At 43.2% G+C, this 26302-nt stretch overlaps 1 protein-coding gene across 5 annotated transcripts in view; it reads left to right on the top strand.

Annotated features, from left to right (window-relative positions):
* Window positions 1–26302, top strand: part of LOC115169838 (ephrin type-B receptor 1) — a 394957-nt gene that overhangs the window by 329309 nt on the left and 39346 nt on the right. For all 5 annotated transcript variants that reach the window (XM_029725852.1, XM_029725850.1, XM_029725847.1 and 2 more), the window contains 2 exons: window positions 12521–12683; window positions 17144–17252. In XM_029725852.1, the coding sequence (XP_029581712.1) occupies window positions 12521–12683; window positions 17144–17252 (272 nt within the window). The remainder of the gene's footprint in view (window positions 1–12520; window positions 12684–17143; window positions 17253–26302) is intronic.

Here is a 26302-nt window from a genome sequence, read left to right as displayed (position 1 = left end):
AAAGTTACAGAGGCATAAATATCATGCCCCCTAAAAAATGCTAATCTCCCATGTTATAGTCAAAGTGAGAGGGTTAGCATGTCTTGGGGGTATGATATATGATATTTGTGTATCTGTAACTTTCTCACTCATCATTCACAATTCAATCAGCACTATCCCTAATCATGGTAGCATCCACATGAATGTAGAAGTGTTTAGAATTCTATTCTATTCTTATTTACAATAAATGTGACTCAAATGATACAATACATTATTTACCATTCATTTTTATTGGGCACAAAATAATCTGAAACGCAACTAAAACCAACAGCAAATGCATCCAACAAGTCACACACTTGATGTAATTATCGCATGCTAGGAATATGGGACCAAATACTACACTTTTGACTACTTTACTACACATATACTGTAAGTGAATTTGTCCCAATACTTTTACTCACCTTACTCAGCTAAACATTTCAACGAGCAAGCCTTTCTAATCGACCTGGCCCTGGTATCCTGGAAGGATATTGACCTCATCCCGTCAGTAGAGGATGCCTGGTTATTTTTTAAAAATGCCTTCCTCTCCATCTTAAATAAGCATGCCCCTTTCAAGAAATTTAGAACCAGGAACAGATATAGCCCTTGGTTCTCCCCAGACCTGACTGCCCTTAACCAACACAAAAATATCCTGTGGCGTTCTGCATTAGCATCGAACTGCCCCCGCGATATGCAACTTTTTAGGGAAGTTAGAAACCAATACACACAGGCAGTTAGAAACGCCAAGGCTAGCTTTTTCAAACAGAAATTTGCTTCGTGCAACTCCAACTCTAAAAAGTTCTGGGACATTGTAAAGTCCATGGAGAATAAGAACACCTCCTCCCAACTGCCCACTGCACTGAGGATAGGAAACTCTGTCACCACCGATAAGCCCACTATAATTGAGAATTTCAATAAGCATTTTTCTACGGCTGGCCATGCTTTCCACCTAACTACCCCTACTGCATTCAACAGCACTACACCCCCCACAGCTACTCGCCCAAGCCTCCCCCATTTCTCCTTCTCACAAATCCATTCAGCTGATGTTCTGAAAGAGCTGCAAAATCTGGACCCCTACAAATCAGCTGGGCTTGACAATCTGGACCCTTTCTTTCTAAAATTATCTGCCGAAATTATTGCAACCCCTATTACTAGCCTGTTCAACCTCTCTTTCGTGTCGTCTGAGATTCCCATAGATTGGAAAGCAGCTGCTGTCATCCCCCTCTTCAAAGGAGGTGACACTCTTGACCCAAATTGCTACAGACCTATATCCATCCTACCCTGCCTTTCCAAAGTCTTCAACAAACAGATTACCGACTATTTCGAATCCCACCGCACCCTCTCCGCTATGCAATCTGGTTTCAGAGCTGGTCATGGGTGCACCTCAGCCACGCTCAAGGTCCTAAACGACATCGTAACCGCCATCGATAAGAAACAATACTGTGCTGCCGTATTCATTGACCTGGCCAAAGCTTTTGACTCTGTTAATCACCACATCCTTATCGGCAGACTTAGTAGCCTTGGTTTCTCAAACGATTGCGTCGCCTGGTTCACCAACTACTTCTCTGACAGAGTTCAGTGTGTCAAATCGGAGGGCCTACTGTCTGGACCTCTGGCAGTCTCTATGGGGGTACCACAGGGTTCAATTCTTGGGCCAACTCTTTTCTCTGTATACATAAATGATGTCGCTCTTGCTGCTGGTGAATCTCTGATCCACCTCTACGCAGACGACACCATTCTGTATACTTCTGGCCCTTCTTTGGACACTGTGTTAACAACCCTCCAGACAAGCTTCAATACCATTCAACTCTCCTTCCGTGGTCTCCAACTGCTCCTAAACACAAGTAAAACTAAATGCATGCTCTTCAACCGATCGCTGCCTGCACCTGCCCGCCCATCCAGCATAACTTCTCTGGACGGTTCAAACTTAGAATTTATGGACAACTACAAATACCTAGGTGTCTGGTTAGACTGTAAACTCTCCTTCCAGACTCACATCAATCATCTACAATCCAAAGTGAAATCTAGAATTGGCTTCCTATTTCGCAACAAAGCATCCTTCACTCATGCTGCCAAACATACCCTCGTAAAACTGACCATCCTACCAATCCTCGACTTCGGCGATGTCATTTACAAAATAGCCTCCAATACCCTACTCAACAAGCTGGATGCAGTCTATCACAGTGCCATCCGTTTTGTCACCAAAGCCCCATATACAACCCACCACTGCGACCTGTATGCTCTCGTTGGCTGGCCTTCACTTCATAATCGTCGCCAAACACATTGGCTCCAGGTCATCTACAAGACCCTGCTAGGTAAAGTCCCCCCTTATCTCCGCTCACTGGTCACCATAGCAGCACCCACCTGTAGCACGCACTCCAGCAGGTATATCTCTCTGGTCACCCCTAAAGCCAACTCCTCCTTTGGTCGTCTCTCCTTCCAGTTCTCTGCTGCCAATGACTGGAACGAACTACAAAAATCTCTGAAACTGGAAACACTTATCTCCCTCACTAGCTTTAAGCACCAGCTGTCAGAGCAGCTCACAGATCACTGCACCTGTACATAGCCCATCTATAATTTAGCCCAAACTACTACCTCTTCCCCTACTGTATTTATTTATTTTATTTATTTTGCTCCTTTGCACCATATTATTTAGATTTGAACTTTGAACTTTCTTCAAACTACAAATCTACCATTCCAGTGTTTTTCTTGCTATACTTTATTTACTTTGCCACCATGGCATTTTTTTTTGCCTTTACCTCCCTTATCTCACATCATTTGCTCACATTGTATATAGTCTTATTTTTTTTCTACTGTATTTTTGACTGTATGTTGTTTACTCCATGTGTAACTCTGTGTTGTTGTATGTTGTCGAACTGCTTTGCTTTATCTTGGCCAGGTCGCAATTGTAAATGAGAACTTGTTCTCAACTTGCCTACCTGGTTAAATAAAGGTGAAATAAATTAAATGAATAAATAAAAAACAGCAAAGGACCTTATGAAGATGCTGGAGGAATTTGTTTGTACTCACCTAAAATAAATAAGGCCAAATAAGAATTTGTTCTTAACTGACTTGCCTAGTTTAATAAAGTTTAAATAAAATAATAATAATAAATAAATAAAAATGTGGGGACAACAGTTGAAGTCAGAAGTTTACATACACCTTAGCCAAATACATTTAAACTCAGTTTTCACAATTCCTGACATTTAATCCTAGTAAAAATTCCCTGTCTTAGGTCAGTTAAGATCTCCACTTTATTTTAAGAATGTGAAATGTCAGAATAATAGTAAAGAGAATGATTTAGTGGGTCAGAAGTTGATATATTCTCAATTAGTATTTGGTAGCATTGCCTTTAAATTGTTTAACTTGGGTCAAACGTTTTGTGTAGCCTTCCACAAGCTTCCCACAATAAGTTGTGTGAATTTTGGCCCATTCCTCCTGACAGAGCTAGTGTAACTGAGTCAGGTTTGTAGGCCTCCTTGCTCGCACACACTTTTTCAGTTCTGCCCACAAATTTTCTATGGGATTGAGGTCAGGGCTTTGTGATGGCTACACCAATACCTTGACTTTGTTGTCCTTAAGCCATTTTGCTACAACTTTGGAAGTATGCTTGGGGTCATTGTCCATTTGGAAGACCCATTTGCGACCAAGCTTTAACTTCCTGACTGATGTCTTGAGATGTTGATTCAATATATCCACATAATTTTCCTACCTCATGATGCCATCTATTTTGTGAAGTGCACCAGTCCCTCCTGCAGCAAAGCACCCCCACAACATGATGCTGCCACCCCCGTGCTTCACGGTTGGTGTTCTTCGGCTTGCAAGCCTCCCCCTTTTTCCTCCAAACATAACGATGGTCATTATGGCTAAACAGTTCTCTTTTTGTTTCATCAGACCAGAGGACATTTCTCCAAAAAGTACGATCTTTGTCCCCATGTGCAGTTGCAAACCGTAGTCTGGCTTTTTAATGGTGGTTTTGGAGCAGTGGCTTCTTCCTTGCTGAGCGGCCTTTCAGGTTATGTCGATATAGGACTCGTTTTACTGTTGATATAGATACTTTTGTACCTGTTTCCTCCAGCATCTTAACAAGGTCTTTTGCTGTTGTTCTGGGATTAATTTGCACTTTTCGCACCAAAGTACGTTCGTCTCTAGGAGACAGAACGCGTCTCCTCCCTGAGCGGTATGATGGCTGCATGGTCCCATGGTGTTATACTTGCGTACTATTGTTTGTACAGATGAACATGGTACCTTCAGGCGTTAGGAAATTGCTCCCAAGCATGAACCAGACTTGTGGAAGTCTACAATTGTTTTTCTGGGGTCTTGGCGGATTTCTTTTGATTTTCCCATGATGTCAAGCAAAGAGGCACTAAGTTTGAAGGTAGGCCTTGAAATACATCCACAGGTATACCTCCAATTGACTCAAATTATGTCAATTAGCCTATCAGAAGCTTCTAAAGCCATCACATCATTTTCTGGAATTTTCCAAACTGTTTAAAGGCACAGTCAATTTAGCGTATGCAAACTTCTGACCCACTGGAATTGTGATACTGTGAATTATAAGGGAAATAATCTGTCTGTAAACAATTGTTAGAAAAATGACTTGTGTCATGCACAAAGTAGATGTCCTAACTGACTTGCCAAAACTATAGTTTGTTAACAAGAAATCTGTGGATTGGTTGAAAAACAAGTTTTAATGACTCCAACAAAGTCTATGTAAACTTCTGACTTCATCTGTATGTACAAAAAGTGCTGTAATTTCAAATCACATCAAATCCAATTTTATTTGGTCACAAACACATATTTAGCAGATGTTATTGCGGTTGTAGTGAAATGCTTGTGCTCTTAGCTCCAGCAGTGCAACAATTCACAAAAATATACACAAATTTAAAAGTAAAAAAATGGAATGAAGAAATGTATAAATATTAGATAGAGCAATGTCAGAGTGACTTTGACTAAGATACAGTAGAATAAAGCATATACTGTACATATGAGATGAGTATAGCAGTATGTTAACATTATTTAAACATTATTAAAGTGACTAGTGTTCCATTATTAACCTTTCTGGGAAGGGGGTTTCGCAAGCGGAACACCTGGCCCACAGCCAGTGAAATTGCAGGGCACCAAATTCAAACAACAGAAATCTCATAATTAAAATTCCTCAAACATACAAGTATTATACACCATTTTAAAGACTTCTTGTTAATCCAACCACAGTGTGCGATTTCAAAAAGGCTTTACGGTGAAAGCACACCATGCGGTTATGTTAGGTCAGCGCCTAGCCACAAAAAACCATATAGCCATTTTCCAAAGAAGGAGAGGTGTCACAAAAGTCAGAAATAGCGTTAAAATTAATCACTTACCTTTGATGATCTTCATCTGGTGGCACTCCCAGGACTCCATGTTAGACAATAAATGTTTGTTTTGTTCGATAAAGTTCATCTTTATGTCCAAATACCTCCTTTTTGTTTGCACGTTTAGTCCAGTAATCCAAATGCACAAAGCGCGGGCACAAAGTCTAGACGAAAATTCCAAAAAGTTCCATTTCAGTTCGTAGAAACATGTCAAACGATGTTTCTAATCAATCCTTAGGGTGTTTTTATCATAAATATTCAATAATGTTTCAACCGGACAATACTGTTTTCATTAGAAAGGAAAGGGAATGGAGCTCACGTCACGGTCACGTGTGTGACTAAACTAAAGGCTTTCACCTGGGCCATCTGCTTAGAGTGCTCTTATTCGCTCCCCTTTCACAATAGAAGCCTGAAACAACTTCTAAAGACTGTTGACATCTAGTGGAAGCCCTAGGAAGTGCAATCTAATCCCACAGACACTGGATATTCAATCGGCATTCACTTGAAAACTAAAAACCTCAGAATTCCCACTTCCTGGTTGGATTTTTCTCAGGTTTTTGCCTGCTATATGAGTTCTGTTATACTCACAGACATTATTTTAACAGTTTTGGAAACTTTGGAGTGTTTTCTATCCAAATCTACTAATTATATGCATATTCTAGCTTCCAGGCCTGAGTAACAGGCAGTTTACTCTGGGCACGCTTTTCATCCAAACTTCCCAATGCTGCCCCCTATTCCTAAAGAGTTTTAAAGTGGCCAGTGATTCCAAGTCTATGTAAATTAGGGCAGCAGGGTTGCGTAATGGGGTGAAAGCTGGCTGGTGACGGCTATTTAAAATGATGGCCTTGAGATAGAAGCTGTTTTTCAGTCTCTCGGTCCCAGCTTTGATGCACCTGTACTGACCTCGCCTTCTGGATGATAGCGGGGTGAACAGGCCTTGGCTCGGGTGGTTGATGTCCTTGATGATCTTTTTGGCATTCCTGTGACATTGACAGTGCTGTAGGTGTCCTGGAGGGCAGGTAGCTTGCCCCCGGTGATGCGTTGGGCAGACCGCACCACCCTCTGGAGAGCCCTGTGGTTGCGGGCGTTGCAGATGCCGTACCAGGCGGTGATACAGCCCAACAGGATGCTCTCAATTGTGCATCTATAAAAGTTTGTGAGGGTTTCAGGGACCAAGCCACATTTCTTCAGCCTCCTGAGGTTGAAGAGGCACATTTGTGATTTCTTCACCACACTGTCTGTGTGGGTGGACCATTTCATATCGTCAGTGATGTGTACACCGAGGAACTTGAAGCTTTCCACCTTCTCCACCGGGATAAGGAGAGATTGAAAATGTCCGTAAACACTCCAGCCAGCTGGTCTGAGCATGCTCTGAGGATGCGGCTAGAGATGCCGTCTGGACCGGCAGCCTTGCGAGGGTTAACACGCTTAAATGTCTTACTCTTGTCGGCCAAGGAGAAGAAGAGCCCACAGTCCTTGGTAGTGGGCCGCGTCGGTGGCACTGTATTATCCTCAAAGTGGGCGAAGAAGGTGTTTAGCTTGTCCGGAAGCAAGACGCTGGTGTCTGCGACGTGGCTGGTTTTCCCTTTGTAGTCCGTGATAAACGGTTCACCCGATATGGATGAAAATACATTTAAATTCCAAAGTGCAGGTGTACAGAGCCAAAACAACAACAACATGTGTCACTGTCCCGATACTTTTGGAGCTCACTGTATATCAGCTGCCTGCAGGTGTGGGTTTAGTGTAGTGTAGTGTAGGTGTGCATGCTTATTTTTTGTCTATATTCACTCTATGACGGTGACGCGATTAGCTAATTACAGTTACCCCCTCCTATCCCCATAGCAGATAGTGCACCAGTCAGAACTTCAGGACCAAAGCCTTCTAGCACTAGCAGGCTGGGCCAGGCTGGTTCATTTAAGGTGGTGGACACTGGGCCTACACACCTGCACAGACAGGACACACACAAACATAACACACAGCCACCCCAGTACACAGGCAGGCATACACACAGACTGTTCAGGGTCTATAAAGTCTTATTGGATTTAGTTATACAGTTTCGACCATACATTTGTTTAATCCTTTGAACTCCCACTCTGAAATACCCAAACAAACCAAAACAGAAGAAGAAAATAGCACAAAACAATTCTCTGCAAATGGAACTTGGAAGCGTTGCTTTGTTCCATTCTGTGAAAACAAACACATTCTGTAGGTGGAAATAGTCCTCTGTCATAATTAGCAGTCTGCCACTTCAGACACCACAGAACAATTTCCTTTACTAATTAAACTCTCTCTAAATACTTCTAAGACCAGCAGTAAATACTGCAGGAGGAACAATATTACAATGTGACTCACAGACAAATGGGCCTAATTTCCTTAATATTTGTGGCTGTGTGTGTATATGGGTGGTTAGAGGGTAGTGTGTGTGTGGGTGCGTCTCTGTGTACATGTCTGTGTGTGTGCGTGCATGTGTGTGCGTGTATGTGAGCGTGTTTAAAGAGTGACTAACTTTAAAAAGCATTGAATCACTTTCAAAACAGTCTACTGTATGTGGCATCGATTTGAGTCGGAAACATTTATTCTAGTCTCAAAATTGACTACAAAATGGAAATAGGATAATTTTGTTAATAAAGTCAGTCTCGTCTAAAATGGAGTTTGGAACATCCCTGCGTCACAACGGGTAAGTGAAGGTTGGGTTTTGATATGTCCATTTGCCCACTATCGTGTCTTTGGCATCATAAAGCGAAGACTGTTATTTTTTCAAATCAATTCTCTGTAATTATTATTACGTGATTAAACTAATCATGTAAATGTAATTATCTAGGAAGTCGGGGCACCAAGGAAAATCTTCAGATTACAAAGTTATAATTTTCCTTATATAACTCTTCAGATATTTTAATATCTGATCAATTAGTCTTCTAATAAATGAATTATTCTTTACCTCACGTTAGTCTCATTCCAAACGTCGTAAATTGTTGGTTATCTGCATGAACCCAGCCTTTACTATGAATGTTCCATACATCAATTTACTTAATAATTTATTTACTAATAACTAAATAATTACAGAAATGTATAAACAAACAACACAGTAGATATGGAGGAAATGATAGGGGAGGTTCCCTGGTGGGCTAAGCCGCTATGACGGCTTGGTGGACAAAGGGAAGTAGGTGTGGACTGAAAGGCAGGAAAGAACAAAAGGAGTCACTACACAGTTGATAATTATATTAATTGAATTGCTAATCCTTTGCACATGAACGCTCACTCATTCGGGAATAATTGCAATCAATATATATTTACGCCCAGTGTGTCTTTGTGATCTCTGTTGGAATCGTCCGTCTGTCTGTTGGAGAGTCAGTTCATCATCGTCTCGCTCTCTGCTTCCCTGAAGATCAGTCTTTCGTGGTTAGGATGGATACTTCAGAGTACCATTCAGAAATGTTCTCATAGCATAGATGCTTCGGCGGTTGTCGGTCTTCGCATCCCAGGTTGACATAATTTCTAGCTGCAGACTAGTAATTAATATCTAACATTTGCTCTTATTCTGTCGGGATCGATAGTCTCAGAGTTAAACCATTTCCAGCTGCGTAGCCAATGCTCCACGTGGTATGGTTAGGAACTCAACAACCATTGTAACCTTAGCAGACACTGAGGTTTTTGTGGTCTATAGAGGATTTCCTCAGGAGGGTTTTTTATTCGTAACATTGGAAAAGGGCTGTTCCATGATGCCAGATCATGTCTGTGCTCACAGGGGAGGGCCAATGACTTAGTTCAACTTTAAAGGGAATACAATTCTCTTTCATTAAAGGTTTAACATCACTTTATATCATTTCACATATAGTTTAATCTTTACTCATTCATTTTATACAAGAATTAGATGCAAACCCCATAATTGAGAAATGTACATATTCAGAGATATACACTGCTCAAAAAAATAAAGGGAACACTTAAACAACACATCGTAGATCTGAATGAAAGAAATAATCTTATTAAATACTTTTTTCTTTACATAGTTGAATGTGCTGACAACAAAATCACACAAAAATAATCAATGGAAATCCAATTTATCAACCCATGGAGGTCTGGATTTGGAGTCACACTCAAAATTAAAGTGGAAAACCACACTACAGGCTAATCCAACTTTGATGTAATGTCCTTAAAACAAGTCAAAATGAGGCTCAGTAGTGTGTGTGTGGCCTCCACGTGCCTGTATGAACTCCCTACAACGCCTGGGCATGCTCCTGATGAGGTGGCGGATGGTCTCCTGAGGGATCTCCTCCCAGACCTGGACTAAAGCATCTGCCATCTCCTGGACAGTCTGTGGTGCAACGTGGCGTTGGTGGATGGAGCGAGACATGATGTCCCAGATGTGCTCAATTGGATTCAGGTCTGGGGAACGGGCGGGCCAGTCCATAGCATCAATGCCTTCCTCTTGCAGGAACTACTGACACACTCCAGCCACATGAGGTCTAGCATTGTCTTGCATTAGGAGGAACCCAGGTACTACCGCACCAGCATATAGTCTCACAAGGGGTCTGAGGATCTCATCTCGGTACCTAATGGCAGTCAGGCTACCTCTGGCGAGCACATGGAGGGCTGTGCGGCCCCCCAAAGAAATACCACCCCACACCATGACTGACCCACCACCAAACCGGTCATGCTGGAGGATGTTGCAGGCAGCAGAACGTTCTCCACGGCGTCTCCAGACTCTGTCATGTCTGTCACGTGCTCAGTGTGAACCTGCTTTCATCTGTGACGAGCACAGGGCGCCAGTGGCGCCAATCTTGGTGTTCTCTGGCAAATGCCAAACGTCCTGCACGGTGTTGGGCTGTAAGCACAACCCCCACCTGTGGACGTCGGGCCCTCATACCACCCTCATGGAGTCTGTTTCTGACCGTTTGAGCAGACACATGCACATTTGTGGCCTGCTGGAGGTCATTTTGCAGGGCTCTGGCAGTGCTCCGCCTGCTCCTCCTTGCACAAAGGCGGAGGTAGCGGTCCTGCTGCTGGGTTGTTGCCCTCCTACGGCCTCCTCCACGTCTCCTGATGTACTGGCCTGTCTCCTGGTAGCGCCTCCATGCTCTGGACACTACGCTGACAGACACAGCAAACCTTCTTGCGACAGCTCGCATTGATGTGCCATCCTGGATGAGCTGCACTACCTGAGCCACTTGTGTGGGTTGTAGACTCATGCTACCACTAGAGTGAAAGCACCGCCAGCATTCAAAAGTGACCAAAACATCAGCCAGGAAGCATAGGAACTGAGAAGTGGTCTGTGGTCTCCACCTGCAGAACCACTCCTTTATTGGGGGTGTCTTGCTTATTGCCTATAATTTCCACCTGTTGTCTATTCCATTTGCACAACAGCATGTGAAATGTATTGTCAATCAGTGTTGCTTCCTAAGTGGACAGTTTGATTTCACAGAAGTGTGATTGAGTTGGAGTTACATTGTGTTGTTTAAGTGTTCCCTTTATTTTTTTGAGCAGTATAGTTATGCCTGTTTTCTGTCCTCTCTGAGGTCACCAAATGAAACACACTCGTCATACCCGTCCCTTCAGTGTCCACGGACCATTCCCACCTTCTCACAAAAAGGGCCACGTCATGGCACCACTAACATGGGGTGAACAGCTGCGGATATTGCTCTCTATACAATAGCATAGACAGTGAGGCAGACCTGCTCAGTAGCTCCGACTGTTTACATAAGACAACTAGTCACACATTTTTTTTACTTGAGAAATACTGCACCACACACCATAGTTAGATGTAAAATTGCGCAACTAAAACGTCCTTGGCAGAAATGGCAAAATTAATTATACATTTCTTGAGTTATCTTAGATTCATTCCGGGGATTATGAGGAAGTGAAATATGCTTCCGCGTCTACAGTGTCTCATGGGGGACAAACATCATTAACCAAGCTGAATCGGTCAGGAAACACACCTCCAAGACTGAAATCTCATTTTTCTAATGAGCAACAGAAAAACACGTGCCAATCGATGTGTTCAGTGGCTCTTTAAGAATACATACTGTCATTCAACCCCAGCGTTAAAGTTTCCATCTGTGGTCGTAACAGCTACGTAAGCCTGTCAAGGACAAGGGGATTACAAAGTGACCGTTCTCTCATAGAAAGAGATTAACAGCAGCTAGAGAACACTTTGGTGCCATTGTGTTGAATAGGCCCATTAGTGCATCTAAATTGCATATGACTCATCTGAACTTTTCAGGTTTCTATGGTGGAGGAGACTGTTACACAACACATAAGCTCCCTCTATCAGCTGTTTTTTATTGCTCTAACTAGCAAAGTAATGCCTTTTTGGAATATCAATCCTTTCTATCCCACTGGGCACACATTGATTTAATCAACGTTGTTTCCACGTCATTTCAATGAAATTACTTTGAACCAATGTGGAATAGACGTTGAATTGAAGTCTGTGCCCAGTGGGATCCTTTCTCTCCTCTCATGGCATGTGAGTCACTGTGGATAAGAGTGTCGGATAAACAAAACAATCTAATAAAATGCCAGTGTTACCTCTGTTGTTGCAAAGGCAGCCAACGTTACTAACTGTTGGTTGCTGAATACTTCCGCAGCATAGGGGAGATAATACAACGGTTTCATTAAATGCTAACCGGGGTCCGTATAATGCATCTAGGATCAGGTCCCCCCCCCCGTCCCCCCGTCCATTTAATCAAATGAATTGTGCTCTAGAAGGTCAGACGGATTTTATATCAGCACCCCTACTCTGAGAAGTTTGATAAAGTACATACGACCCAGATTTCATGGTTAAGAAACCACCGCTTTAGACGTATGCTGGTTGATGTTTATTGTCATGAGTCTTGTCCTGGAGGCAGAACTGAGTGAACTGACTTCCCCTTAGATAGGCCAGCTGCAAATTCAAAATTGGCTATATTGTAAAGATTCATTAAAACAAAAATGTGCAGATTTTATGACTTTGTGGCTGTGCCAACTAGTGACCACTCTGTAGAGCTGCCTCCAGAACAAGATTCATGACAAAAAACGCTAACCTGTGAGACATACGGCCCCTGGTCTCTTCATCTCTGTCTCCTCCATTATGTCCCGTCCTGGATTATACACATGATCTGCTCTGTCTCTCTGCAACATTCATCTGATATCTCTCTCTCTCCCCTGTCCTCCTCCAGGACCATGCAGAGATGAATTCCACCATGGTGCGCAGTGAGACCAACACAGCCCGTGTGGAGGGCCTCCGGGCGGGCACGGTCTACGTCGTGCAGGTACGGGCCAGGACTGTGGCTGGCTTTGGCAAATACAGCGGCAAGATGTGCTTCCAAACCCTCACAGATGGTAAGGACCATGCATTAAGCCAAGGGGAGGAGGGGAGGTGAGGAGAGATGGTGGGGGGATGGTGGTGGGGAGCTGCGTGTGTTAGTTTGTGTGTGTGTGTGAGAGAAAGATAGAGAGGAAGAGAGAGAGTGTGGATAGAGACCAGGACAGTAGAGGGATTGTGAATGTGATAGTGGAGAGTGTGGATCACTGTCACAACATGTTTGTGAATGTTTCATAATGTATGAGATTGTGTGTCTATATGAGAGTTGAGAATGGTGGTTTTGAGCTTCTCTTCTTGTGTGTAACTGACTGTGCTTGATCCAAACTGCTTAGCTAATTGGTTCTTCATTGAGCCCGTCTGTTGCTGAGCAGCTATCCCAGAATGCTTAGCTGTGATTAGTGGCTGATGTGATTAATTATTTGCCACCGGGGGTTGGATTGTTAAGGAGGTGCAACACCTGCTACACTGGTGTGTGAGTTTGGGTCCAGGTGTTCGTGTGTGGGCGTACTGTATTTCCTAAACACAGCATACGTCTTCTTTCCTATGCAATATGCTGTCAGATGATTTACAACACTCCAGTAGAACTTACCCTTTGAGGCACAGATCTAGGATCAGCTTACCATCCCCAAATCCTAACCCTAACTTGGGCTGTCGTGGTGACCGTATTACCACCACACCGGCAGTCACGAGTCATGACCGCAGTCACATTCCCTATGACTGTTGGTCATGGTAATCCCAATCCAAAATAGCGCAAATGAATGGTACTGATGGGTAGTTTACCAAACTTGCTAAATTCCCTCTATTCACTCTCAAAAAACATCATGATTAAATTAGCATAATCTGAATGATGAGGACAAATAGTGATGGGAGTTAGAGTTCCCGTTCTGAAATGGACACGGGAAAGCCCCAGAACCAATATGCATACATTTTTTAAACCTGTTCTGAAAGGACAACTTGTCCGATCCGAGTGAAGGAAGCAGCAGAAAAGCCAATTGTTTTGCTACTTTATTAAACCGGAGCCATAAAATAAATGGAGAGAGAGAGAGAGAGAGGTAAAGAGGTAAAGAGAGAGAAAGAAAGAGGTAAAGAGAGAGAAAGAAAGAGGTAAAGAGAGAGAGAGAGGTAAAGAGGTAAAGAGAGAGAGAGGTAAAGAGGTAAAGAGAGAGGTAAAGAGGTAAAGAGAGAGAAAGAAAGAGGTAAAGAGAGAGAGAGAGGTAAAGAGGTAAAGAGGTAAAGAGGTAAAGAGAGAGGTAAAGAGGTAAAGAGAGAGGTAAAGAGAGAGAGAGGTAAAGAGGTAAAGAGAGAGGTAAAGAGAGAGAGAGAGGTAAAGAGAGAGGTAAAGAGAGAGAGAGAGAGGTAAAGAGAGAGAGAGAGAGGTAAAGAGAGAGAGAGGTAAAGAGAGAGAGAGAGAGGTAAAGAGAGAGAGAGAGAGGTAAAGAGAGAGAGAGAGGTAAAGAGAGAGAGAGAAGTAAAGAGAGAGAGAGAGGTAAAGAGAGAGAGAGAGGTAAAGAGAGAGAGAGAGGTAAAGAGAGAGAGGTAAAGAGCGAGCAGCTGTAGGCTATTAGGGAGCGGAGACTGTACGGTGTGTGAATATGTAAGACAAGGGAGGCTCAGAGTACTGGAGGGAGAGACCACAACCACTGTTAACATGTGCTAGACTAACTTCTTGTTAGTTATTTATCATCCTTACATAATACCCGTCTTGACTGCATCACACCGAGAGAAGCTAGCTAACTAGTCCTACACTTAGCCTACACATAACTCCATTCAGATCATAGTGTAAATAGCAGCCTACCTGTTGGCTTTTGGTCGTTGTAGCCTTTCTTTCTCATTTCACTTTTAATTCTGTCATTTTAATTCCATCTTCCATTGATTAGATGGAACTTTCTTGCTGGACAAGCATAGCAACAATGCAATTGTCTCTCTCTTTCCGCTGGAAGCACAAGGATCAGAACACATACCTTTTTTTGCGACTCTTTCCAAATCATCTGTATAGAGTTTCATCATGCAACTCTTATGTTTTGATTTCTAAGACATTACCAGATTTATAGGCCTATCACAACTAAATAAATGATGGATGAAGCTATATTAAATGGACTTATTCAACTTTTGAAAATGTTCATTTTCGAAAGGCGCACTAAGCATGTTTATGTTAATTAGCCATCAATTACTGTGAGACCGGCAATCATTTGCATGACAATTACCATCTGACAAAATGTTATGACCGCCACAACCCTAACCCTGACCATTGGGGGGTTAAACACTAAACTGATCTTCTTATCCATGATCCACATCTAAGAGAAAATCTCCACTTGACATCACAAATACCACACCTCCTCCTAATCTTCCTTCTTTCTATCCTCCACCCCTCCATCCTTCTTTTCCTCTGTCCTTCCTTCCCTCCAATAGGAGGCTATTGTATGGTCAAGGTGATTATCAGTCGTATAAACAACCTGTTCTGTTATACAGTTAGAGTGATGATGATGATGAGGAGGATCTCAATCATCATCTGTAGTTACCTGTGTAGAGCACATGTAGCAGCATAGCCCTCTCCTCCCTGTTCCTCACGCTCTGATTAGTATTTACCCAACGCATGCACATACACACGCACACACACCACACATGCCAGACAGCATGAGGACCAGCTGATGGTACATCCTCTGGCTTGCTGCCACAGCACGACATTTATGGAGACAATTAGCACCCGGTGAAGGAGGAACAGAGGGACCCATCACACCCTACCCCTCCCTCCCCCATCCCCTATGTCCCTTACCCACCTCCTCCTCCCTCTTCCTCCCTGCCTCCCCTTCCCTTATGTCCCTCACCCACCCCCTCCTCACCCTCCCTCCCTCCCTGCCTCCACCATCCCTATTTCCATCTCCCACCCCCGCCCTACCCTCCCTCGCTGCCTCCCCATCCCCTATTTCCAACACCCTATCCTCACACCCTCTCCCTACCTCCCCCATCCAATGTCCCTTACCCTCCCTCCATGACTCCCCCATCCCCTATGTCCATCACCCCCTCCTCACCCTTCCTCCCTGCCTTCCCCATCCTATGTCCCTCTCCCAACTCTCCGTTCCTCCGTCAACCCCTATGTGCCTCACCCCCTAGTGCCTGCCTCCCCTGTCCTCCCCACATCTCCCTCCCCCACCTCCTCTCTCCTGCACTACCCATCTCATCCCAGTCTCCATCACTGTCTACCCACCTCTGGCCCTCCTCTCTCCCTCACTCCCCTCTGACTCTTCTCCCTCTTCCTTTCCTTCCCCTCTCACAGTTGACAATCCCTCTTTTCTGTCTGTCATCACATTTTTACACAAATCCCCCAGGTCTCTTCACCCCACACCCCTCAACTACCCCCCCAACCCCTCCCAAAACCATTTGATTGACAGGTGCAATGAGGAGGAGATGATTGGCCTTTCATCAGTAAGGTGTGTATGGTTATAGCTTGTCAGTGAGGAGTCCTATTCTCCACAGTCAGGTGTTGATACCTGACTGATTGCAATGTGCTGTTATTTACTGCTAGCTATAGCACTCAGACAGTTGATTTCTGATTCTTCAAGCCAATCACCATTTTCACCTGTCTGAGTTTAGGAGACTGAATACAGCTTCACAAAGAAATAGCACACCCACCCTTTACAGGGACCAAAATAGTAGGCCTATAATTCAAACTATCAAGTGTGCTATGAGTACTAGCTTATTATTTTGTTGATATTTAAGCTACTATATCACCGCTCAAAATACTTCTTCTTTCTTCTCCTTTTTTCACTTGTATCCCATTGCTGTCAGTTTGCCCGCAGCATGCTATATCTTGCTAAAGGTCATGAGACAGGACTGAGGCAGTTTAGTGTGTCTTTAGAAGTTATTTAGGCTACCCTCTGAACTTGTGACATTCTTCCTCACTTCGTTGCTAACGTTTAGCTGTATTTTTGACTGTGGAAGAGCAGCATGTGTTTGAACACCCACAGTAGAAATTTCAAGGTGTTCTTTTGTGTCTGTCAGACTGTGACAGGGAGATTAGGTATGGCAACAGAAACACTGAAATACTTTCTCTCACTTTCTATTGATAATTTTCTCTCTCTCTCTGTCTCTGTCTCTCTGTCTCTCTCTCTCTGTCTGTCTGTCTGTCTGTCTGTCTGTCTGTCTGTCTGTCTGTCTGTCTGTCTGTCTGTCTGTCTGTCTGTCTGTCTGTCTGTCTGTCTGTCTGTCTGTCTGTCTGTCTGTCTGTTTGTCTGTCTCCTATAGAACTATACAGGTGACGGTCAGCACGGCTTTACTCCAAATCCTGTCTAAATGTGTTTAGCTCAACACCTCAGAGCTGAGGCATCTACATGTTGTCTTTATTGTCAGGTACACCTGAAGTAACCATGCTTGCTGTTCTTTCTGTTCCCTCCCCTCTTTTTTCTCTATCCCCCTTCCACATTCTTCTCTGTGTGTCTTTATACAATACCCTCTCTCTTCCCTCCCTCTGTCTATGTAGATGACTATAAATCAGAGTTGAGGGAGCAGCTTCCTCTGATTGCTGGCTCGGCTGCAGCAGGATTGGTGTTCATCGTCTCTCTAGTGGCCATCTCCATCGTCTGCAGCAGGTACTGTACGGTCAACATGTCCACCATGGCTGTGCTTATGGTCCGACGGGTGTGCCTCACACACGCATGCATGCACACACCTTACACACACACACACACACACACACACACACACACACACACACACACACACACACACACACACACACACACACACACCTTACCTAACCATTAGCAGACACAGACAGGCTGGCAGGCAATGGAGCCTGTCTTTAGGCTTTTCACATACATACCTACACACATAGCCAGCAGAAGGTAAACAAAGTAAAAAGGAAAATACAGTGCTTTCAGAAAGTATTCACACCCTTGACTTTTTCCACATGTTGTTGTCTTACAGCCTTGCATGTACTCACTCTGTGTGCAATAATAGTGTTTAAGATGATTTTTTAATGACAACCTCATCTCTGTGCCCCACACTTACAATTATCTGTAAGGTCCCTCAGTTGATTACACTTTGGAGAGGGAAAAGAAGGAAGCCTGTACAGAATAAAAATATTCTACATTTAATGTAATTTTTATTTAATCTTTATTTAACTAGGCAAGTCAGTTACAGTTTTTTTTACAATCGCTAACATCCTTTTGTCCAATCTGTAGTCACATCTTCAAAACCTTAACACAATTAGCACAACATCCGTCTGTTGTGGACCATACCATTAACACAATTCATGTTGTTTTAACAGAATATGCAGTCAATTTTGTTTCTAAAATGCTTACATTTTCTTTACATACAAGCTTACCCAATAGCAAAAATATGGATATTTCTTGTCTTATTTACAAATGCTTGCACACAGCATGCCAGAAATGAAGACGTAATGTTCAAAACCTTAAATATAGTATAAAGCCTCTACTTCTGCAACAACAGCAGCTCAAAATCTATATTGAAACAGCTGATAAGCATTTTTGAATGAACAGATCATTGAAACATTGAGTAATAACTGATTTACTGTAAGTTGTGTAAAATAGACCAACCACAGCTGATTCCAATCTCAATCGGAGACATAGCCAGGTGTTGAAGTTCTTTCAATTACATGGACATACACAGTACAAAGGGGACTCTTTGGATTGATTTTGTTCAGTGTGGATACAGAACAACACAGAGGAGCAGAGAGAGAAATCAATGTCTGGACAAGGGAGAGGAATAGTTGGACCAGGGAGAGGAGTAGCTGGACCAGGCAGAGGAGTAGTTGGACCAGGGAGAGGAGTAGCTGTACCAGGCAGAGGAGTAGTTGGACCAGGCAGAGGAGTAGCTGGACCAGGGAGAGGAGTAGCTGGACCAGGGAGAGGAGTAGCTGGACCAGGGAGAGGAGTAACTGGACCAGGGAGAGGAGTAGTTGGACCAGGGAGAGGAGTAGCTGTACCAGGCAGAGGAGTAGATGGACCAGGGAGAGGAGTAGCTGGACCAGGGAGAGGAGTAGCTGGACCAGGGAGAGGAGTAACTGGACCAGGGAGAGGAGTAGTTGGACCAGGGAGAGGAGTAGCTGTACCAGGCAGAGGAGTAGATGGACCAGGGAGAGGAGTAGCTGGACCAGGGAGAGGAGTAGTTGGACCAGGGAGAGGAGTAGTTGAACCAGGGAGAGGAGTAGTTGGACCAGGGAGAGGAGTAGTTGGACCAGGGAGAGGAGTAGCTGGACCAGGGAGAGGAGTAGCTGTACCAGGCAGAGGAGTAGTTGGACCAGGGAGAGGAGTAGATGGACCAGGGAGAGGTGTAGCTGTACCAGGCAGAGGAGTAGCTGGACCAGGGAGAGGGGTAGCTGGACCAGGCAAAGGAGTAGCTGGACCAGGCAAAGGAGTAGCTGGACCAGGCAGAGGAGTAGCTGGACCAGGGAGAGGAGTAGTTGGACCAGGCAGAGGAGTAGTTGGACCAGGGAGAGGAGTAGCTGGACCAGGGAGAGGAGTAGTTGGACCAGGCAGAGGAGTAGCTGGACCAGACAGAGGAGTAGATGGACCAGGCAGAGGAGTAGCTGAACCAGCGAGAGGAGTAGCTGGACCAGGCAGAGGAGTAGTCAGACCAGGACAAGGGAGAAGGAGAGGTAGGGGGAGAGCAGTAAGAATGCGTGGTGGTGTTCAAAGGAGAGTAAGAGCTGTTGTCACTGATGAAATAAGAGCCACCATCATAGACCATGTGATAAACCAGGGTCTATCACTGAGAGAGGCTGGTGAAAGAGTCCAGCCTAATACCATGGTCTATCACTGAGAGAGACTGGTGAAAGAGTCCAGCCTAATACCATGGTCTATCACTGAAAGAGGCTGGTGAAAGAGTCCAGCCTAATACCATGGTCTATCACTGAGAGAGGCTGGTGAAAGAGTCCAGCCTAATACCATGGTCTATCACTGAGAGAGGCTGGTGAAAGAGTCCAGCCTAATCTCAGATGGTCAACCGTGGCTTCCATTATCCAGAATTTTCAGCAAACCAACAGGTAAGTAATGCATTTCACAAGGGCTTCTTCTATCATTACTGTTGCTATGTCGCACAGTAACTGTAGGCCAGCAGCCCCTTTGCAAATACATATGTTGTATTTCTGTTCCTCTAAAGGATGCAACATCTTCCTCCCTCTGGGGGAAGATGAAAGCTCCTCAGTGAAAACCAAGAGCATGCGCCATTGTAGGATTGGTCATTGCTGACAATGCAATAAAACAGAGAAATTCAGACCAGAATTGTAGAGGACAACCTGGTATTTCACAGTGTGGAAAGCATCAGCCTGACTACCATTGGCTCGGACTCTGACCAAACAGAGAATTTGAATGAAACAGTTGTACACAGTTCCTTTTGAAAGGAACAGTGAGCGGGTCAAGGAACTCCGGCACCAATACGTCCAGGTATAGTGTCTAGTTCTATATTACTTGTTCTATAGTGAGCTTTACACTATGCTACTCTACATGTTAACATGGGTTACAGTAGGACACTATGCTACTCTACATGTTAACATGGGTTACAGCACATACAGTAGGACACTATGCTACTCTACATGTTAACATGGGTTACAGTAGGACACTATGCTACTCTACATGTTAACATGGGTTACAGTAGGACGCTATGCTACTCTACATGTTAACATGGGTTACAGTACATACAGTAGGACACTATGCTACTCAACATGTTAACATGGGTTACAGTACATACAGTAGGACACTATGCTACTCTACAGTACATACAGTAGGACACTATGCTACTCTACATGTTAACATGGGTTACAGTACATACAGTAGGACTCTATTCTACTCTACATGTTAACATGGGTTACAGTACATACAGTAGGACACTATGCTACTCTACATGTTAACATGGGTTACAGTACATACAGTAGGACACTATGCTACTCTACATGTTAACATGGGTTACAGTACGTACAGTAGGACACTATGCTACTCAACATGTTAACATGGGTTACAGTACATACAGTAGGACACTATGCTACTCTACATGTTAACATGGGTTACAGTACATACAGTAGGACACTATGCTACTCTACATGTTAACATGGGTTACAGTACATACAGTTGGACACTATGCTACTCTACATGTTAACATGGGTTACAGTACGTACAGTAGGACACTATGCTACTCAACATGTTAACATGGGTTACAGTACATACAGTAGGACACTATGCTACTCTACATGTAAACATGGGTTACAGTACATACAGTAGGACACTATGCTACTCTACATGTAAACATGGGTTACAGTACATACAGTAGGACACTATGCTACTCTACATGTTAACATGGGTTACAGTACATACAGTAGGACACTATGCTACTCTACAGTACATACAGTAGGACACTATGCTACTCTACATGTTAACATGGGTTACAGTACATACAGTAGGACTCTATTCTACTCTACATGTTAACATGGGTTACAGTACATACAGTAGGACACTATGCTACTCTACATGTTAACATGGGTTACAGTACATACAGTAGGACACTATGCTACTCTACATGTTAACATGGGTTACAGTACGTACAGTAGGACACTATGCTACTCAACATGTTAACATGGGTTACAGTACATACAGTAGGACACTATGCTACTCTACATGTTAACATGGGTTACAGTACATACAGTAGGACACTATGCTACTCTACATGTTAACATGGGTTACAGTACATACAGTTGGACACTATGCTACTCTACATGTTAACATGGGTTACAGTACGTACAGTAGGACACTATGCTACTCAACATGTTAACATGGGTTACAGTACATACAGTAGGACACTATGCTACTCTACATGTAAACATGGGTTACAGTACATACAGTAGGACACTATGCTACTCTACATGTAAACATGGGTTACAGTACATACAGTAGGACACTATGCTACTCTACATGTTAACATGGGTTACAGTAGGACACTATGCTACTCTACATGTTAACATTGGTTACAGTACATACAGTAGGACACTATGCTACTCTACATGTTAACATGGGTTACAGTAGGACACTATGTTACTCTACATGTTAACATGGGTTACAGTACATACAGTAGGACACTATGCTACTCTACATGTTAACATGGGTTACAGTACATACAGTAGGACACTATGCTACTCTACATGTTAACATGGATTACAGTACATACAGTAGAACACTATGCTACTCTACATGTTAACATGGGTTACAGTAGGACACTATGCTACTCTACATGTTAACATGGGTTACAGTACATACAGTAGGACTCTATGCTACTCTACATGTTAACATGGGTTACAGTACATACAGTAGGACACTATGCTACTCTACATGTTAACATGGGTTACAGTACATACAGTAGGACACTATGCTACTCTACATGTTAACATGGGTTACAGTACATACAGTAGGACACTATGCTACTCTACATGTTAACATGGGTTACAGTACGTACAGTAGGACACTATGCTACTCTACATGTTAACATGGGTTACAGTACATACAGTAGGACACTATGCTACTCTACATGTAAACATGGGTTACAGTACATACAGTAGGACACTATGCTACTCTACATGTAAACATGGGTTACAGTACATACAGTAGGACACTATGCTACTCTACATGTAAACATGGGTTACAGTACATACAGTAGGACACTATGCTACTCAACATGTTAACATGGGTTACAGTACATACAGTAGGACACTATGCTACTCTACATGTTAACATGGGTTACAGTAGGACACTATGCTACTCTACATGTAAACATGGGTTACAGTACATACAGTAGGACACTATGCTACTCTACATGTAAACATGGGTTACAGTACATACAGTAGGACACTATGCTACTCTACATGTAAACATGGGTTACAGTACATACAGTAGGACATACTGAAAAGCATTTACGCATACTGTGTTAGATTTCTTTCAGAGAGTCATGGAGTTGGAGGCTAATCAGACCCCACATTAAATCATTTATGTAGACGAGGCAGGGTTTAACCTGGCAAAAACACGTTGGCGGGGAAGAAACGTCATCGGGAAAAGGGCCACAGTTGATGTGCCGGGTCAGAGAGGAGCAAGTATCACAATGTGTGCTGCAATCTGGAGTGCTGGTTTGGTCCTGCAGAAATGCCAGATTAGTCTCTACATCACTGAGCTCCTTATTTTGTTTTTAGATGACCTCCACCAACAACTGGTGCCAGAATCAGAAAGAGAACGGGTGGGAGGGAACATGAGGACATTTGTGATTGTGTAACAGTATAGCTTCCGTCCCTCTCCTCGCCCCAACCTGGGCTTGAACCAGGGACCCTATGCACACATCAACAACTGACACACATGAAGCATTGTTACCCATCGCGCCCCAAAAGCCACGGCCCTTGCAGAGCAAGGGGAACAACTACTTCAGGTCTCAGAGCGAGTGACATCACCCGATTGAAACGCTATTAGCGCGCACCACCGCTAACTAACTAGCCATTTCACATCAGTTACACTTGCATGGGACAATGTAGCATTCCACCACTCACATGCAATCACAAACTGGTTTGCAGCCCATCCAAGAATAGTTTCCCTTTTCCTCCCCCCTACTCGCCTTTGCTCAACCCCATTGAGGAATTTTTTTCTGCCTGGAGATGGAAAGTGTATGATCATCGGCCACATGACCAAATGTCCCTCCTGGATGCAATGGATGCCGGCTGCAGAGACATCTTAGCTGAAGACTAACAGGGGTGGATAAGGCATGACAAATGTTTCTATGCAAGGTGCATAGCGAGAGACAACATAAGATGTGATGTGGACGAGAACATGTGGCCAAAGGCTGAAGATCGTATAGATTAGAACAGGACTGTGCATTTTTATGTTTTTTCCCTTCTGTGCCTTTTTTACTGTAATTGTGTTTTATTTTTACACATTTGGAACCAAAGGCAATGTATGTTGGGTTTTTGTTGATCACTGGCAGCAATTTCATGTTGCTAATAAAGCTTTTACTGCAGCAATTCTGTCACTTACTATTTTTTCCTACTATACATTCTATAAAGTAAAGATGACTCATTCACTTTTAGATAGTATGTTGCCAAAAATGCACACATTCGACACTCAACCCAAAAATGTAGTGGTTCACAGTAAAAGCAAACTGAATTATGAAAAACAATGGATGTCATATTGTCTATTGTCTGCAGGTAGAACTGAAACATGAAAAGTAATACAGTTTTGGTAATGCCATCACCTGTTAGTATTTTGAAAGTCGTTGTGCTGTGATTGACTATATGTTCCTCTTGGATAGAAAACATGTGTTAGTGTTTTGACTGAATGATTAGATATTGAGTCGGGTTTGCCGTGTTTTGATAGAGTTAGTGTATGTCGAGAAAGTGTTTTTGCATTTTGAAATGTAGAGTTGGTATTTAATTAACAAAATGTGCTTTTGAGCAGAAAATGTACTATTTGGCTAATTGTGTGACATAGGTGTGTTGCTGTGTTAAGAGTTTAGAAAAAGTATCTTAAGTATAGGTAAACGCTTGTTAGCGATTGTAAAAAACTGTAAGAACAAATTCGTATTTACAATGACGGCATACCTACAATGACGGCCTACCAAAAACATGCAACAATGACGGCCTACCTAATGCATCCAGTTTGCAACAATGACGGCCTACCTAATGCATCCAGTTTGCAACAATGACGGCCTACCTAATACATTACAGTTTTCAACAATGACGACCTACCTAATACATCCAGTTTGCAACAATGACGGCCTACCTAATACATTACGGTTTGCAACAATGACGGCCTACCTAATACATCCAGTTTGCAACAATGACGGCCTACCTAATACATCCAGTTTTCAACAATGACGGTCTACCTAATACATCCAGTTTTCAACAATGACGGCCTACCTAATACATCCAGTTTTCAACAATGACGGCCTACCTAATACATTACGGTTTGCAACAATGACGGCCTACCTAATACATTACGGTTTGCAACAATGACGGCCTACCTAATGCATTACAGTTTGCAATAAGGCGCTAAAGGAAAACTGCAAAAAATGTATGTTATGTCCAGAATTCAAAGCACTAGGTATGCGGCAAATCCAACACAACACATCACTGAGTACCATTCCTCATTTCAGAGCATTTCAGTGCTAGAGGCGTCACTACAGACACTCTGGTTTGAATCCAGACTGTATCACAACCGGCCTTGATTGGGAGTCCCATAGGGCAGTGCACAATTGGCCCAGCGTTGTCCAGGTTTGGCCAGTGTAGGCTGTCATTTTTAACTGACTTGCCTAGTTAAATAAAGTTTAAATAATTTTTTTTAAATCACGGTGGTGGCTGCATCATGTTATGGGTACGCTTGTCATTGGCAAGGACAAGGGAGATTTTTTGGATAAAAAGAAACGGAATAGAGTTATGCACAGGCATAATCCTAGAGGAAAACCTGGTTCAGTCTTGTTTCCAACAGACACTCGGAGACAAATCCCCCTTTCAGCAGGACAATAACCTAAAACACAAGGCCAAATATACACTGGAGTTGGTTACCAAGATGACATTGATTGTTCCTGAGTGGCCTAGTTACAGTTTTGGCTTAAATCGGCTTGAAAATCTTTGGCAAGACTTGAAAATGGCTGTCTCGCAATGATCAACAACCAATTTGACAGAGCTTGAATAATTAAAAAAATGTATAATTTGCAAATATTGTACAATCCAGGTGTGCAAAGCTCTAGAGACATACTGTAGCGGGGTACGTAATTGGCGGCAGAGAAGTCAGGCGCAGGAGAGCAGAACTGGGAAATAACCAGAGAATTATTAAGCAAAACCAACGGCATCCAGAACAACAAGATAAATGGGCACAAAAATAACCCGTCGTGCGCTCACGGGGAACGTGCACAAGCACTACAATAAACAATCCCACACAAAGACATGGAACAAGAACAGAGGGTTAAATACACAACACGTAATTGAGGGAATTGAAACAGTGTGTGAGGAAAAACAAGACAAAACACATGGAAAATGAAAAGTGGATCGATGATGACTAGAAGACCGGCACCGCCGAGCGCCGCCCGAACAAGGAGAGGACCCGAGTCGTGACACATACCCAGAAAGACTCACAGCTGTAATCGCTGCCAAAGGAGATTCTAACATGTTTCGACTCAGGGGTGTGACTACTTATGTAAATTCAATATTTCTGTATTTCATTTTCAATAAATGTGCAAACCTTTCTAAAACATGTCTTTACTTTGTCATTATGGGGTATTGTGTATAGATGAGTGAGAAGAAACATCTATTTAATCCATTTTGAATTCAAAATGTGGAATAAGTAAAGGGGTGTGAATACTTTGTGAAGGCTCTGTAATTGTTCCATATCTGTATTATGATTACGTTTCTCTATGAATCATCCATTTCACATGTGGACCAAAGCGTTCACGCTGAGTTGACCTGAGTTAACTGACTCAAGCCAATTTCAATCTCAAAAGCGTGTTACAGCACCACGCTACTTTCCCCCACCCCTCTCTCTTCAGAAACATTTAAGTTGAATTTAGAATTTGCAGTAGTGCCGTATGCTACCAGTTAGTAGCACAGCGCCCTATCAGACACGACAGGGTGTTTGATGACTGTAGGAGCAGAGGAGAGGTT

The sequence above is a fragment of the Salmo trutta genome, chromosome 31 (genome assembly GCF_901001165.1).
Source record: "Salmo trutta chromosome 31, fSalTru1.1, whole genome shotgun sequence".
NCBI lineage: Eukaryota > Metazoa > Chordata > Actinopteri > Salmoniformes > Salmonidae > Salmo > Salmo trutta.
The sequence above is the reverse complement of the archived record's forward strand: the minus strand, read 5'-3'. Positions and strand labels throughout refer to the sequence as shown.